The sequence below is a fragment of the Eptatretus burgeri genome, chromosome 13 (genome assembly GCF_056783735.1).
Source record: "Eptatretus burgeri isolate ZD-2024b chromosome 13, Ebu_testis_v1, whole genome shotgun sequence".
In the NCBI taxonomy this organism is placed as follows: domain Eukaryota; kingdom Metazoa; phylum Chordata; class Myxini; order Myxiniformes; family Myxinidae; genus Eptatretus; species Eptatretus burgeri.
In genome coordinates, this window is record NC_140973.1 from 47,836,045 (window position 1) to 47,850,210 (window position 14,166).

The 14,166-nt window shown below is 46.7% G+C and overlaps 1 protein-coding gene across 7 annotated transcripts in view; it reads right to left on the minus strand.

The window, feature by feature from the left end:
• Nucleotides 1-14,166, minus strand: part of LOC147014419 (dedicator of cytokinesis protein 3-like) — a 381,754-nt gene that overhangs the window by 217,174 nt on the left and 150,414 nt on the right. For all 7 annotated transcript variants that reach the window (XM_085852361.1, XM_085852356.1, XM_085852357.1 and 4 more), the window contains 3 exons: nt 7,889-8,045; nt 6,479-6,567; nt 2,047-2,169 (listed from right to left, as the gene is read on the minus strand). In XM_085852361.1, coding sequence (XP_085708487.1) covers nt 2,047-2,169; nt 6,479-6,567; nt 7,889-8,045 — 369 coding nt within the window. The remainder of the gene's footprint in view (nt 1-2,046; nt 2,170-6,478; nt 6,568-7,888; nt 8,046-14,166) is intronic.

Consider the following 14,166-nt stretch of genomic DNA (forward strand, 5'->3'; position numbering starts at 1 on the left):
GAGAGAGAGAAGTGGGTGGGGGTAGGGGAGTTAGCAGAGAGAATATGTTGTGCTTTATGAACAACACACACACACACACACACACACACACACACACACACACACACACACACACACACACACACACACACACACACACACACACACACACACACACACACTATTAGTGCTTGGCTGATATCGGCAATTCATCAGGTATCAGCAGATTGGAGTCAGTGTGATTACCAACAACAGTATGTACTCTATACAACCCAAGAACCTTGAATAGCTTTCACCCTTGTTTTAGGGGAATTTCAATGAACTAATTATGAAAACAATGTTGCATTATAGACGTTTCAGGGAGATGTGCAGAAACATTAATCTTTATAAACAGCTGCCAATCCTCATGTGACGGGTGGGAAAAAAAATTGCTCTGTAATTTAGAAAACACGTTAACACGGCAAATGGCTTGGAAATCGGGTATTATCAAATATTTTGCTTTGAAACTCACAAAGAGAACATATAACCTTTGTAATTCATCTACCTCTATCTTGGAGCAACTGCCAACTGTACATTCCGATCGGGACACAAACTGTACCGCTTTTGACCATAAGGGCGCTCGGAAAGTGGCTTAAGCACTCAAGCAAGCACTCCAATGAAATGGTTGATAAGGAATGGCTGGCCAGGCTGTGTCTGCATACCATATAGGATCCCTTCAATTTTAAAGCCGGTCTTCACCACATCCGCAGCAGTTAAAGAAATCAAATTAATTTGTTCAAATAATGACTTTATCCACAAAATAATTGCTGTTTAAAATAGAACAACCCTAGAGACATCTCAAAGTTTAATCACCCATGAAATAATCATTGCAGATAATCCTCCAGATTGCCTGCTCATCTGTGGAAGCATGTGGTACATCGGTTCATGGTCCACGCAAATGTAATTTTAAAAGGTCCGTTTTTCACCATATTTGCTTTGACTCCTTGTGGAGCACCTCGCGAAACCTTCGACAAGATAGACACAGACCTGGCAGACGCTATTGATAGGCAGTCCCTCTGGGAGACAGGGCATGATGTCAAGCAGTGAATGCATTAAATAATTTAGCTTAATGAAGCTGGTTAATTTTACTCACTCAATATGAATATCCAAACAGTAGAAAAAGATAAGTTTAATGCTTTGGAAATTTCACATTTTCTTGTGTATACATATGGAGAAGGAGGGACCATAACCTGCTTGCATAAAGTAAATAGGTATATCGGCTTAGTTATAAGACTCGTTATTTCTTTAAATTATCAGATTTCACTCCAGATTTCGACACTTATTTAGTCTGGATGATATCCGATCCTCAAAACCGAAATAATATTTCGATGATATATTTTAATTAGTCCGTGAGAGTAGATTGTGGAAAATTGTATCATATAATGCATGAAATTGCTCCGAGCTCTTAATTTTAAAACTATAGTACTTACAAAAGCGATGTATACAGCGATTCATAGCTATGATGAACAGGCATTCGATAATATGAGTGAGTAAAGTGAGAAAAAAAAAAGTCATGAAGAAATCGTTGCGGCCTGTTCCAAGTCAAGGCAAGGTTGAGCAGGCCAAAAAACTGGTGGCTTAAGACCCCAGCACGGTTACCGAGGAACGCCTTTAGACCCCATAGAGTGCGGTGACTGAGGATGCGCCTGATAAAGGATATAATTAAATAAGGTCATTAATTAGCTTCAAAAAGGGTGCTTTAGTTAACCCAAACACCCACTTTTCAGCCACGCACTTCGTTGGAGTTTCCTTCGTATGCATGCAAAGTTTCAGGCTGCTCGGTTTCATGTTTTTGGAGTTATGGAGGAGACACATTGACACACACACACACACACACACACACACACACACACACACACACACACACACACACACACACACACACACACACACACACACACACACACACACACACACACACACACACTTATTGGTCGAGATGAACACCTACTTTGGAGGAAATCTAAGTGACATTCAGGTTGCTTCAGGAATTTTAGAGACAAGGAAGGAATGAATTTGCAAACTTACCTGGCATGATGACATCTGAGAGGCCTAGCTTGCGAACGATTACGAGGGCACGTGTCTGTAATAATGGATCCTGTTGCACATGCTCCATTTCCCCATGTAGAAGCTGTAGAGAAAGGATGACACCTGCACAAAATATATCCAGCACACCTCACCGTTACTATGTACACCAAACAAGAATCAACACACATGTATTAAGCCTGCCACACACTAGCCAACACAATGCAACAAGATTGTCAGTCGGAGATAGCTAAGTCGGTGACAGTTTTTGATAATCGTGTCCATGTGCGTCGGTTGATGAGCCTCATCCACTAGTTTTTCAGGTGCGTCGGTGACAATTGTAAAGGTTGGACACGGTCACCTTTTACGACAAGTTATCCACGACAATTGTACGTAATAGTGTAGTGTACAGTAGTCTCCAACAATTGCCAAAGTGGCAAAATATATTGACAATTAAACTTCAGCTTTCTGTAGCTTCTGGCCATAGTGTCATATCATCTGCAGCATTAAAAAATAAATTGCAGCTTTTGTGAACTTTGAACTCCTAAAACGTGTTATGGAGGCTGAAACAGCCCTTGTTTTGCTGTATTTAACAAACCTCCAGAAACAATAAAATAGTGATATTCCAGGTACATCATGTTGTAAAAATTTTAATAACAAAGTCTCTGTCTTTGAATTACATTGACATATACGTACTAGGTGTGTGTGTGTGTGTGTGTGTGTGTGTGTGTGTGTGTGTGTGTGTGTGTGTGTGTGTGTGTGTGTGTGTGTGTGTGTGTGTGTGTGTGTGTGTGTGTGCGCGCGCGTAGTTAGAGTGAAGTGCTTGTTTAAACTGCAGTATTGCATTACCTGTGGTCATAAAACGCAGTTATTGTGACTGGCTCTAATAAAAATGGTACTATTTGAAAGCTAATAACCGATTTACTTGGTTACAAAGTTGATAATAATCAACTTGCTTGGAACAAAGATTCATGTCAGCTTAAACATGAAGATGCCTGTTTGAAAAGCGCGTCTTTCCGGGTTTTAACAATAAGCTGTATGGTGAGTTTAATGCAGCAGCTCATTCCCAGAGAGAATATTTATTTCCTTGTAAACATCATGGAGTATAGTCCTACTCCATGTGTAGAGATGGCATGGGGGGGGGGATCGCTGTCCCATCACATGAATACAAAATAATGTGCTGAAAAGCTACTATAGAGTGAAGTCAAAGAATGACGTGAAACTGTAAGCCTTTTTAAAACATACCTTTCATTCTCGATCATTTTCAGAACTAACAAGAGTGATAACGATGCCAGCTAAATTCATCGCCAAGTACAAAATTGGGAGATCACAAAATCACCGAATTGTGCTTCTTTTGTCATCAATTTCAGCACACAGCCTCCCTGCTGTCACAATACGGGCTGGCCGGTTGGCTTTGAGATATGCACACTCACCTCAAAGTTGTAAACCCTGGGTTCAAATTTTTGCCCTACAGCTAAAAACTGTCATCCTGGTGTTCCACAGGTAGGGTGATTTATCAATGTTGTGCAGTCCCTTGGATGGATGTTATACTTGGAGTCCTCTCTGCCAACATTAGTTGGTGGACGTTGTCCTTTGCGAAGAGTAGGCGAGCTATCGCTGGCACCATTAAATAAAATTACAAATTCCTGCCCTAACCTGAGTCGAACGTCATGTGTGGTCAGCTGGTTCGTGAAAGACTTGGGCCAAGCTTCCTCTGGGCAAAAACTATATATTGTTGTGAGGGTAAAACTATATGTCATTGTGTTCACTAATATATCCTTACTATAATAATTCATAGACTGGTATTTATCTGTGTGTATTTGTTGTGCTCCTACTCCTACATTCTGGGCCCAATCCAGACTTGCTGCAGAGGATCAGCATATGACTCCAATTAATGGGTGGGGGGAGGGGGGGCGACAAATTATTTCTGAAATGTATATCATGTAGCGCCATCTCCAGGTAGGGGAGGGTATTACGAGTCTCCACCATCGACAGTGCAGTGCAGTTTTCCTGTCCACACGTTTTCCAGTACAGTGGGCTGTTTTGAATTATCAGCAGGAGGTATGTTTTTGATTCATGCACGTAACCCAGGCTATTTATTTTTGCTTATGCAGAGCTGTCACTTGCTGACACACCGCCCAAATAGAGGTATGCGCCAGAAGAACGTGTTGCATGCTTGGAACAGGATCGCCCGTGGGGCTGCTACTCTGCTCGTCGTGTATAAATCACGACTAGGAGAGTCGTCACGTGGATTTTCTCTGTTTTCTCTGCAACCGCTTACCCGATTGACATGAAATTTTGATGCTAGATGACTCATGCAGAATTTTTTTTAATGATAAATATGACGTCATAGGTCACGTGGGGTGGCAGCCATGTTGGAAAAACGTGGGGGGGGGAAACTTTTGACCTCTGTATCTCCTAAACCGCAAGATGGAACAAATTGAAAATTGGCAACAATTAACTTCTCTGCATGGGGAACAAGAGCGATTTGACTCTAACGTCATCAGTGAAGTGGTATCCCAGTCAAAATTCGACAAGTAGAACGCTGCATTCCTTCAGTATGAAAATTTGTGAGGTTCATCTCGGGAAATATTTCAACATAGAAAAAATTATGACATCATCCGTAACGTGGTTTGGCAGCCATATTATTATTTTTTTTTAATGGGAAAAAATCTTCTTCTCCAGAACCGCTTTAGAGATCGAAGAGAAACTGCACACAAATGATCGACTATCCATGCTGAATAAAGTTTGAGAACTATGACATCATTGGACACATGGTCTGGCAGCCATCTTGGATTTACTCTCAAACCTTCAAGAATCTTCTTCTCCAGAACGGCTGGACATATTGAGGGGAAACTTTAAAGACATGTCCCCATGAATTGTGGATATTAGGATGATAAATAATAATTGATGTCACATGGTTCGGTGGCCATATTGGATTGAAGATAAATATTAAATAATGTTTTCTCTGGAACTGCTTATCCAATCGAAGCAAAATTTAACAAGTATCATCAAATCATGTACCTGCAAACAGTGTGGCAATGATGATGTCATAGGTCACATGGTGTGGCAGCCATATTGGATAGAAAAAGTAACAAGGGCAAGATGGAGCAAGGGCAGTGAATCACAGCTGCAAAGTTTCGCATTGTTTGCTGTCGAGGTTTCCAAAATATAATTTTTAAATACTTTCCTTGAAACCAAAGTGGCTGCCACACCACGTGACTGATGACATCATTTAAAAGTCAAATGTATGCAGCAAAGGCAGTGGATCATAACTGCAAAGTCTCGTATCGATAAGTTAAACGTTTTTCGAGAAATAATTGTTTAATTACCCCTTTAAAACCAACATGACTGCCACATCATGTGACTGATGAGATCATTGTTAAATGAAATATTTGTGGCAACAGTGGTGGATCATCACTGCCAAGTCTCGCATCGAAAGGCTAAGTGGTTTCAGAGAAATATATATTTTTAATACGATTGGCTCGGCATGGGGAATATTGGTTGAAAATGTCAACATCATCAGTCACATGGTCTCGCCGTCCTATTCGATCAACCTGAGACTCAAAAGACGTGATCGGCCACCCATTCTGAATTTGATTTTATAAAGAGGACGTTGTGGGTCAGATGTCCGACCGAAGCTGCGTTGTATCGAAACGGGGTGGTCTGTTTTTTTCACCGTAGAACTTTCACGAAATTTTCACCATAGATGCGACTACTCATGTAGAATGTGTTTGTGATAACTATGACGTCATCGGTCACGTGGTGTGGCAACTTTGATTTTTTTGAAGAATAAACATTTAAAAATTTTCTGCAAAATGGCTTGACAGATTGACGGGAAACTTCACTTACACATTCCCCAAGCCTTGGGGATATCATGGTGTTCACAAATAATTAATAGGTCACATGGTCTGGCAGCCATATTGGTTTGAACAAAATTATATTTTTAAATGTTTCTCTTGAACCGCTTCATCAATCGATGTGAAACACCACAGTTCTGATCGAGTAGACATGTGGAAGATATGTTTTAACTTTTAACTTGATCGGAAGCAAGCTGTGCTAGCCAGAATTATTTAATATATTAAATCTTGGTTCAGGGATTTAAAACAAACTTTGTACAAGTATGTATGATGATGTAATAATGTGGGTGGAGGCGGATCTGGCGACGTCGTTACGTCGATGATTGTTGTTCTCGTTTTTGTCATGTTTTGATGGCCTGCCAATATGGTCACCACAGTCAAATAGCTCCGTGAGCCACACTCAACAGCCTTTGGGCCATCATAATGATTACACTCAAAATTGATTGGTGAGGCTGATAAAAAATTTTTTAAATGGTCCTGGCTCGAATTTAGGAAGCAGAGATGCTTCTGTATACATTGGATCGCAAAGCTTGCCGAGGGAGATGCGGCATGAGACAGGTGTGTGCTGTACTCACCGTAGTGCGAAGCTGCTGCATTGTACTTGTTGCTCGATTTCCTGATAATATGATCTTGAATTTGATGCCACTCATTTTCATGATTGCACCTGTAATGCAAAGCATCCACTACCATCATGTTTACAATGTTCAAAGGACAATGTTTTTTTTTATGTATGGAGTTCCTGACAATATGGAACCTAATGTATCATGACGGATATGAGAAAATAACGTCATTCAACCGTTGATCAACAAACAAATTAAGTTTTGGCATAATAATTATTTAGCTGCGCTTAAAATAAAGAAAACAAACAAATGAAACGAGAACGGCACTCGGTAGTGCAAATACCTCCGCCAGGCTGAACAGTTTACGTTTTGTATCCCATTGATAGGCCAGATCTGGATCTGAACCTTGACAAAAATCGAATTTGCTTTTTTCTTGTCACCTATCCAATTCATCCACCAAGTTTTTCATAATCTGTCCCTATCATTTTGAAATAGCATGCTATATATGAGGCGCCGCGAGGAGTGATGTAAGGTACACATCGGCCATTTTGGAGTTAATGCCATATAGCACTATTTTAACCCTTCCCCTATCATCCGAGCCTATCATCATCATATCATTAAAAAAATGTCGCTTACATCACTCCTCCACGCGGGGCCTCATATAGTTTTTGGCCCCATTTCTCAATGGTGAAGAATCACTTGCTGAATTAAAAAAAAAATTATTGTATCTGGATCGAGATTTTCAGCAAAATCAAACCCATCGGTTCTTGTCACACACCCAACTTATCCACCAAGTTTCATCCAAATCCGTCCATATCTTTTTGAGATATCGTGCCATAAATTGTTTTTGGCCTTATCTCTCAATGGCGAAGAATCACTGAAAAAATTATTGTATCCAGATCCAGTGAACTGATCTCAATGGCGGAAGATATCTCCAAGCTTAACCCAACTTGTCCACTAAATGTTGTCCAAATTCGTCCTTAACTTTTCGACGTATCCTGCCCACAGACAGACAGACAGACAGACAGACAGGGGTGAAAACAAACCTCCGTTCAACTTTGGCGGCAGAGGTAACAAACCAGAAACCTCAAATGCAGCGATGACACGATGTTGCAAAAGCATAATGAAACTGCACAACAAGCACCAACAAAATGTGAGCAATAAAATGCAAACAAGTTTGAAAATCTTTGGATCACCGTCAGATAAGTCGACCGTGGGAACATGTATTATGCAAGTCTGTGTAACAACTGCAGACATAAAACTTCGCCAAAGCGAAACAGCCATCGGCCAAAGTCATTTACACAACCGACTCAATACAAGTGTACATTAAGCTGCAATTTGAAAGTAAGTGAAGTGTAATGAAAGAATGCTGAACAAATTACGTGGGTGTGACATTAGATAGGAAACGTGGGTGTGCTTACGTACGTGTAAACTTTAAGAACAAACTCTCTCTCATCAGGGCTATCAACATGGCTTTGTATCCACTCTCTGATGCCCAGGACAGCACAGCCATAAGGTCTTCGATAAGCGGAACTCGCGGAAGTCGTAGACGGTTTCCTTGAATCATTGGGTAACATGCGTCCTGTAAATAAAATGACTCGATGAAGCAGAACGATATCACTTGACTTTTATCAATTTACATTGTCGGGAGAGGGATATGGGGAGGAAAGGATTTGGGGAGAGGGTGGAGGGGGTGGGGGGTGGTGACAAATTAAAAAAAAGATAAAATAGATGTGCTTTTAATAAAGTGATCAGAAAAAGTAAATAAATCCATATCCATACTTGATGATCTATACTTCGATACAGGAAATTGATATTGTTACGGCTGTGGAAATTCGCAAATCACCATTCAGGTCCTGTAGGTGAGATATCTCTTAAGTACATGTGTAGTTAGCCCCAAACCCGTTGTTTAGAGGGAATAAATGTGATTCATTCGGGCTGCGACGCTTTGAGTCAGTCGTTTTTCTTTTTCTATCTTTTATTTCAAATAAAACCCAACGAGGACGCTCGGTGAGCTTTTCGCGCCATTCTTCTCCGCGCTTGGTGTGAGGGGAGAGAAGCGAGGGGAGGGCAGCTGGCCCCCGATTGGTGGATGCGTGGTGTGACGCGGCCAGGGAGGAGGAACGCCCCTCTTCGAGACCTTTCTCGAAGCGCCTCGAAGGGGGGTGGAGCAAAGAACGGGGCGGAGCAACAGGGCGGAGCTCCGGGATATAAAAGTTGGAGACGGGGAAGCAGTTTTGTAGATGCTCTTGCTTGGTAGATGCTCTTGCTTGGTGGATGCTCTTGCTTCGTGGTTGCTCTCGTCTTCTGGCTCGCTCGTCCTGGTGGCCGCTGGCCGGGTCTTTTGTGGGGCAGTGGTAAGACCACGCTGGCGGGAAGGAGCGTCCGCCATTCCCCTCTCCCGACTTTGGCCATCCACGTTTCCCCCCCCCCACCTCTATCCGCGCTGGGATAGCGCCGAACACTCGGTCTGTGGCATCGAGTGGCCAACACGTGCAGGCACGAGGCACGCATGAGAGGACTCGCCTACCACGCTCGGGCACGGAGTCGCGGCCAGGCGGGACCCCGTCGACGGACGTCGGAGAGGGACTCGACACGCTCAGGGAAGTCGCGACTTCCATTTCTTTTGAGTTCTGTGTAAACGTGTGTGTGGCGCCAGTCTGGTGAAGTAAAACTGTTAAGTGTTGCCGTGTGTCGGTCTTAGTCGGTTGTAGCTCTGCGTCGTCATTGCTTTATTGTTTTTCGTATTACATTTGCTCTTTGTGCATAATTGTTTTAATCGTTATATGTGTGCTCTGTGTCTATGTGAATAAAGTGCTTGCATGTTGAATTGTTCCCCGTTTCGCTGCGTCCTTTCCTTTGTTTGAATCTCCATCTTGCTTCACGTAACGGGTTCGTCGTGGGCTTAATACGCCCGATAATTAATCGGAACCGTCGAGGCCAACGATAACACCGCTCGGTTATCCCGATAGCACGGAACGGACCGCTTAAGCGGCCCGTGTCCGGAGTCGACCTGCGGCGAGGTGCGATCGCCCGGTCTACCATCCGCGTGGGTACTTAGGTAGGTCGAGTTTGGCAAACAACCCTATCCCACGTGGGTGGCCGATTGGCAGGATCATGGTGAGGCCGAAAGGCCCACCCGTGAATGGCTCCCAGCGTTAGTCCGAGAGAGTCACGACAGAATTGTCCGTCCGGTGGGTGACGTGCCGTGATTCGAGTCACGTGGCCGATCGCACGCCGGCGGGCGCAAATTCGCAACACTGGTGTCAGGAGTGGGATAACAAACTCTCCTGTCTCCAGCTAAATTCACGGGAATCGGTCCAGGGGTGAGAGGAGCGACCCCCGATTCCCTCCAAATTACGAGCGAGATAAATTAACCCCTTACCAGAAATAAGATGGAGTCTCAAGGCGAGCGGGAGCCGGGGGTAGTAGGAATGGATGTAGAATGTGTAGAATCCATGGCCCAGGATGAGAACCCCGAGCAGGAAATGTTGGTTGTGCAGGAACACGAACCCCCCCAACTGAACCCAGAGCCCGAAATAGGTGCAGCGGCGGTGTATAACACCTCCCCTCCCCCTCTCCACCAAAACCCTCCCCCGATCCCTGCCAAAGTGGCTCACCGAAGCGTACCCGACATGGCCCAGCTATTCGCCATGCTGGCAACGATGAATAGGGATGCGCAACAAATGAATGCGAATATAAACAACAAAATGGATACGAATACGCAACAAATGAACAAAATGAAAACGAAAATGGATACGAATACGCAACAAATGAAATACGAATTGAAGGAAGAAATGAGAGAAATGCGGGGTGAGATGCAGCAAATAGGCCGAAGCCTGCAGGTGGGCATGAAGGCCACAACGGTGGAGATTAAAATGGCGACGTCACGTGTGGGAGCGAACGAGCTGGGAGGTAGTGCAACGGCTGTCAGGCCCGCGGTGGAGGCGGGTAAGGAGAAAATAATTTGGGGGACGTGTTGGGCGAGAAGCGTGACGGTGACCGAGAGGGAAAAACTCATTGGGGTGACGGAGACGTGCACGAGGGAGATAAGAGACGAGGTGAAAGGAATTGGGAGGGAGAGAAAAGAACAATTAATACGGAAAGCAAGGGTGATAAATAAGAACAGAGTTCAATTTGTTCGACCACTTTAACAGCGTGGAACGACAATAATCAAACAAGTATTGAACAGGTTGAAACACCCACAACATCCCTGGCTCCGGCTCAGGCTGCGCATGCGCACTGGCACAGGGGACCGTCGATATGTAGAAGTACCGTAAAGTACAATGTTCTCTATCTCCCTCCGAGTCTTTATTATGTTAATAGATAAAGGCTGAGAAAATATTAAGTTTAATGAATGAACAAAAGTTTATATCGCCCATCGTGTGACTATTCCATGGAGTAGTCCTTGTGCCAGGCAGGCACGTTGGTCGCTCTGGTGGATCGGCGTTGACCTATTGCTGGTGCTGGTGGTGTCACATCGGGCCCCAGTGGGGATGGGGCTCTCGGGGTTTCAGGGGCCGATGGTGGCGTCTGAAGGATCGCGCGCCTCGGTGTGCCTCGTCCTGGTGCTGCTGGCGTGTCTGAAACGGGTGTCGTCTTGCGCTGGGGTGTGCATACTGACGTCAGTGCCGGCGTGGGCCCCGTTGGCGTTGCAGATGTCACGGGTTCGCTGTCAAGGTCAGGCAGTTGCGGTGTTACAACGGGTGCAGGTACAGTGATGCGGGTTGCTAGATCATCATAGATAGACCGGGGTGGCAGCTGGTCATTGCGAACTGGGCTAAACTTGCGCAGGAATTTCCTGTTCCGAAGTGTGACTCTGCCCGAGCCGTCGATCTTGATCACGTATTGGTCGTGTTGGCGTACCTCCACGATACTGCCTGTCTTGTCCCATTTTTTGGGGTGGAATCCTGTCTGGTTCTGTACGCGGACTAGGTCCCCTACAGCAAGTGGCGGAAGGCGTTTGGTGTGTTCTGCCCAGGTGTCGGCTGTGCAGATATGACGTTTGCGGAGGGCCTCCTCCCTCGCTTTCAGGGTCTCATGCCAAGTGTCGTGCGGTCTGTACTTCCCGGGGATAATTGGGATGAAATCGCGTATCGGGCGGCCGAAGACACACATTGCCGGGGAGATCTTCGTGTCAGGGTCAGGCGTGTTACGATATTGTAGTATCGCTCTCTGCACAGCGTCAGTGTCAAGTTCTCCCTGCGGGCTGGTGTTGTCCGTGATAAGTCGTTTCATTGTCTTAACTCCAATCTCTGCGCGACAGTTGCTGTGAGGGAAGGCCACCGATGACAAGCGGTGGTGTACGCCCCATCTGTGCAGGAATGACCTGGTCTCGGTGGAGGTGAACTCCGGTCCCCCATCCGACGCGAGCTCTTCTGGTGTCCCGTAAGTCACGAAGGCGCGACGTAAGTGGTTTATGAGTCCGGCGGCTCCACCCGTCGACTTTGAGATGATCGGCCAGTTCGAGTATCTGTCCACCGTCACAAGGTAGTGTGCACCCCTGTGTACAAAGAAGTCCGAGCACACTGCCTGAAAGGGGTAAACGACCGGAATAGGTGGAGTTGGTGGCGCTCCAGGCTGTGATGGTGCCATCCGGTGGTAGTGTTCGCAGTTTCTCCGAGTGGCGCTGATGTCGGCCGACATGCCTGGCCAGAATACAGAGGATTCTGCGCGGGCGGTCATCATTGATACGCCCTGGTGGGCAGCGTGTAGGGCGCTCAGCACATCGCCGCGGAGTGAGGGTGGTATGACTACTCGGTCCTTGTATAGGATCACTCCATCTGTCGATGTAATGTTCTCGCGGTACTGGTGATAGTCGCGAATTGTCTCTGGCATCTCGATTTTTGAGTCGGGGATGCCGTTCATTGTCATTCCCTCCAATATGTGCATATCGCCATCGCTGCTGGTGGCTTCCCTGACGCGATCCCATGTTACTGATCGCAATGATTCGAGGCCCGCGGCACACCATGCCAGGTTGTCCTCCTCGACGTCGTCGTCATACTCCGGCTCAGTTTGGCGTAGGAGGGACAGGACATCGGTGTGCGTGCTTGGTTGGAGGTGGGTCGCTATGGTGGCATTGTCATCTGGAAGGTTCATGAGTGGAGGTCGCGTGGTGCCAACCGGCCTGCGCGACATGGCATCTGCCGCCTTGTTCTTCATGCCCGGGATATGTATGATGCGGAAGCGATAACGCAGGGTCTTCTCCTTGAGGTTCCTGAGGCGGGGGTTGGGTATGTCGTCAAGTGCTCTGTCCGAAAGGAGTTTCAGCAGTGGTTTGTGGTCTACCGCAACGATCAGGTTCTCGCAGCCCAGTACGAAGTAGCGCGCCTTGTCCAAGGCGTCCGCGACTGCGAGAGCCTCGCCCTCTATGGGCGTGTATCTGGATTCTGCCGCGTGTGTAAATCTGCTGCCGACCAGGGTTATTTTCCATCCATCAGTGCAGCAGAATGGTCTAACTGGCACGCATCGGCAGTGCTTTTGAAGCAACCAGAATCCGATTCCCTCCTTCGACCAGTCCGTGGCGATGCATGTTGGCTTAGTTTTGTCAAATATGCGGACACCGTGTTCGATTTCTTGTACGATCACGTCTTTCGACTCGCGGAATATGTCCTCTAACTCCATGGACCACTGGAAGCGTTCTCCACTTTTCAAGAGCTTCCGGAATGGCTGCATTCGTTCGGCCATACTAAAGGCGTATGCCACCTGGTTGACAAGCCCGAACCACGATCTGACGTCGGTGATGTTACGCGGTTGTGGGAAATCGTGGATTGCTTCCAGGTAGCGGCTGCACGGTCGCACGTCGGTCATGGTGATGGTGAAGCCCGCGAAGTCCACCGTGGGTGCGCTGAAGACAAACTTCTCCGGGTTGAGGATGATTCCATTCCGGCCGCATATATCCAGCCATTGGACCGCCTGGAAGTAGCTCCCCTCAATCGTGTCTGACCATAGTAGCGTGTCATCTACGCACTTGGTCTTGTTACCAATGTCCGCGACGATCTCATCGTATCGTCGTGAGTAACCGTCCCCCGATGCCATATACCCTTGTGGGGCAGATAGGTACCAGTAGCGCCCCCATGGAGTGATGAAGGTCGTCTTGTGGTGGTCGTCCTCGTGTAGGCGGACGCTATGGTAACCGTTCCATGCGTCGAATACTGTCTTGCGCTTCCCGTTAGGTACGCGTCTCACCTGGTGGAACGGGGATTGGGTGTGGTGGGTCTCGCGGAACGCATGCTTGTTCAAGGCCTGAAAGTCGACGGTGCGTCGCGGCTTGCCATTCTTTTTCGCGCAAATTACCATGCGGTGACACCATGTCACCGGCGTGCCGACGGGTACTTCCTCCAACACGCCGAGCCGAACGTCCTGGTCGAGGCCTGCTTTTACCCCATCTTGCCAATGTATGGCCACGGAGATGGGAGTGTGATGGGCAACCGGTGTCGCGTTCTCACTGAGCATAAGACGTAATGGCGGGCCGGTCATTCTCGGTAGTGGCTGGTGTGGGCACGTGTTGAATGTGCTCTGAGCATACATCCTGAGTAAATGTGACTGTAGTGCCTCTCTGTTGGCCTCAGTCGCTGGCATGGGAAGTGCGGTCGGCTTGGTCGGCGGCTCCGCGCGTCGCGGGCAGTCGCACAATTCCGAGGTCGTCAGATTCACCTCTCCGAGTGTCGGGAATCTGTCCGAGATCATTCCCAGGTCCATGC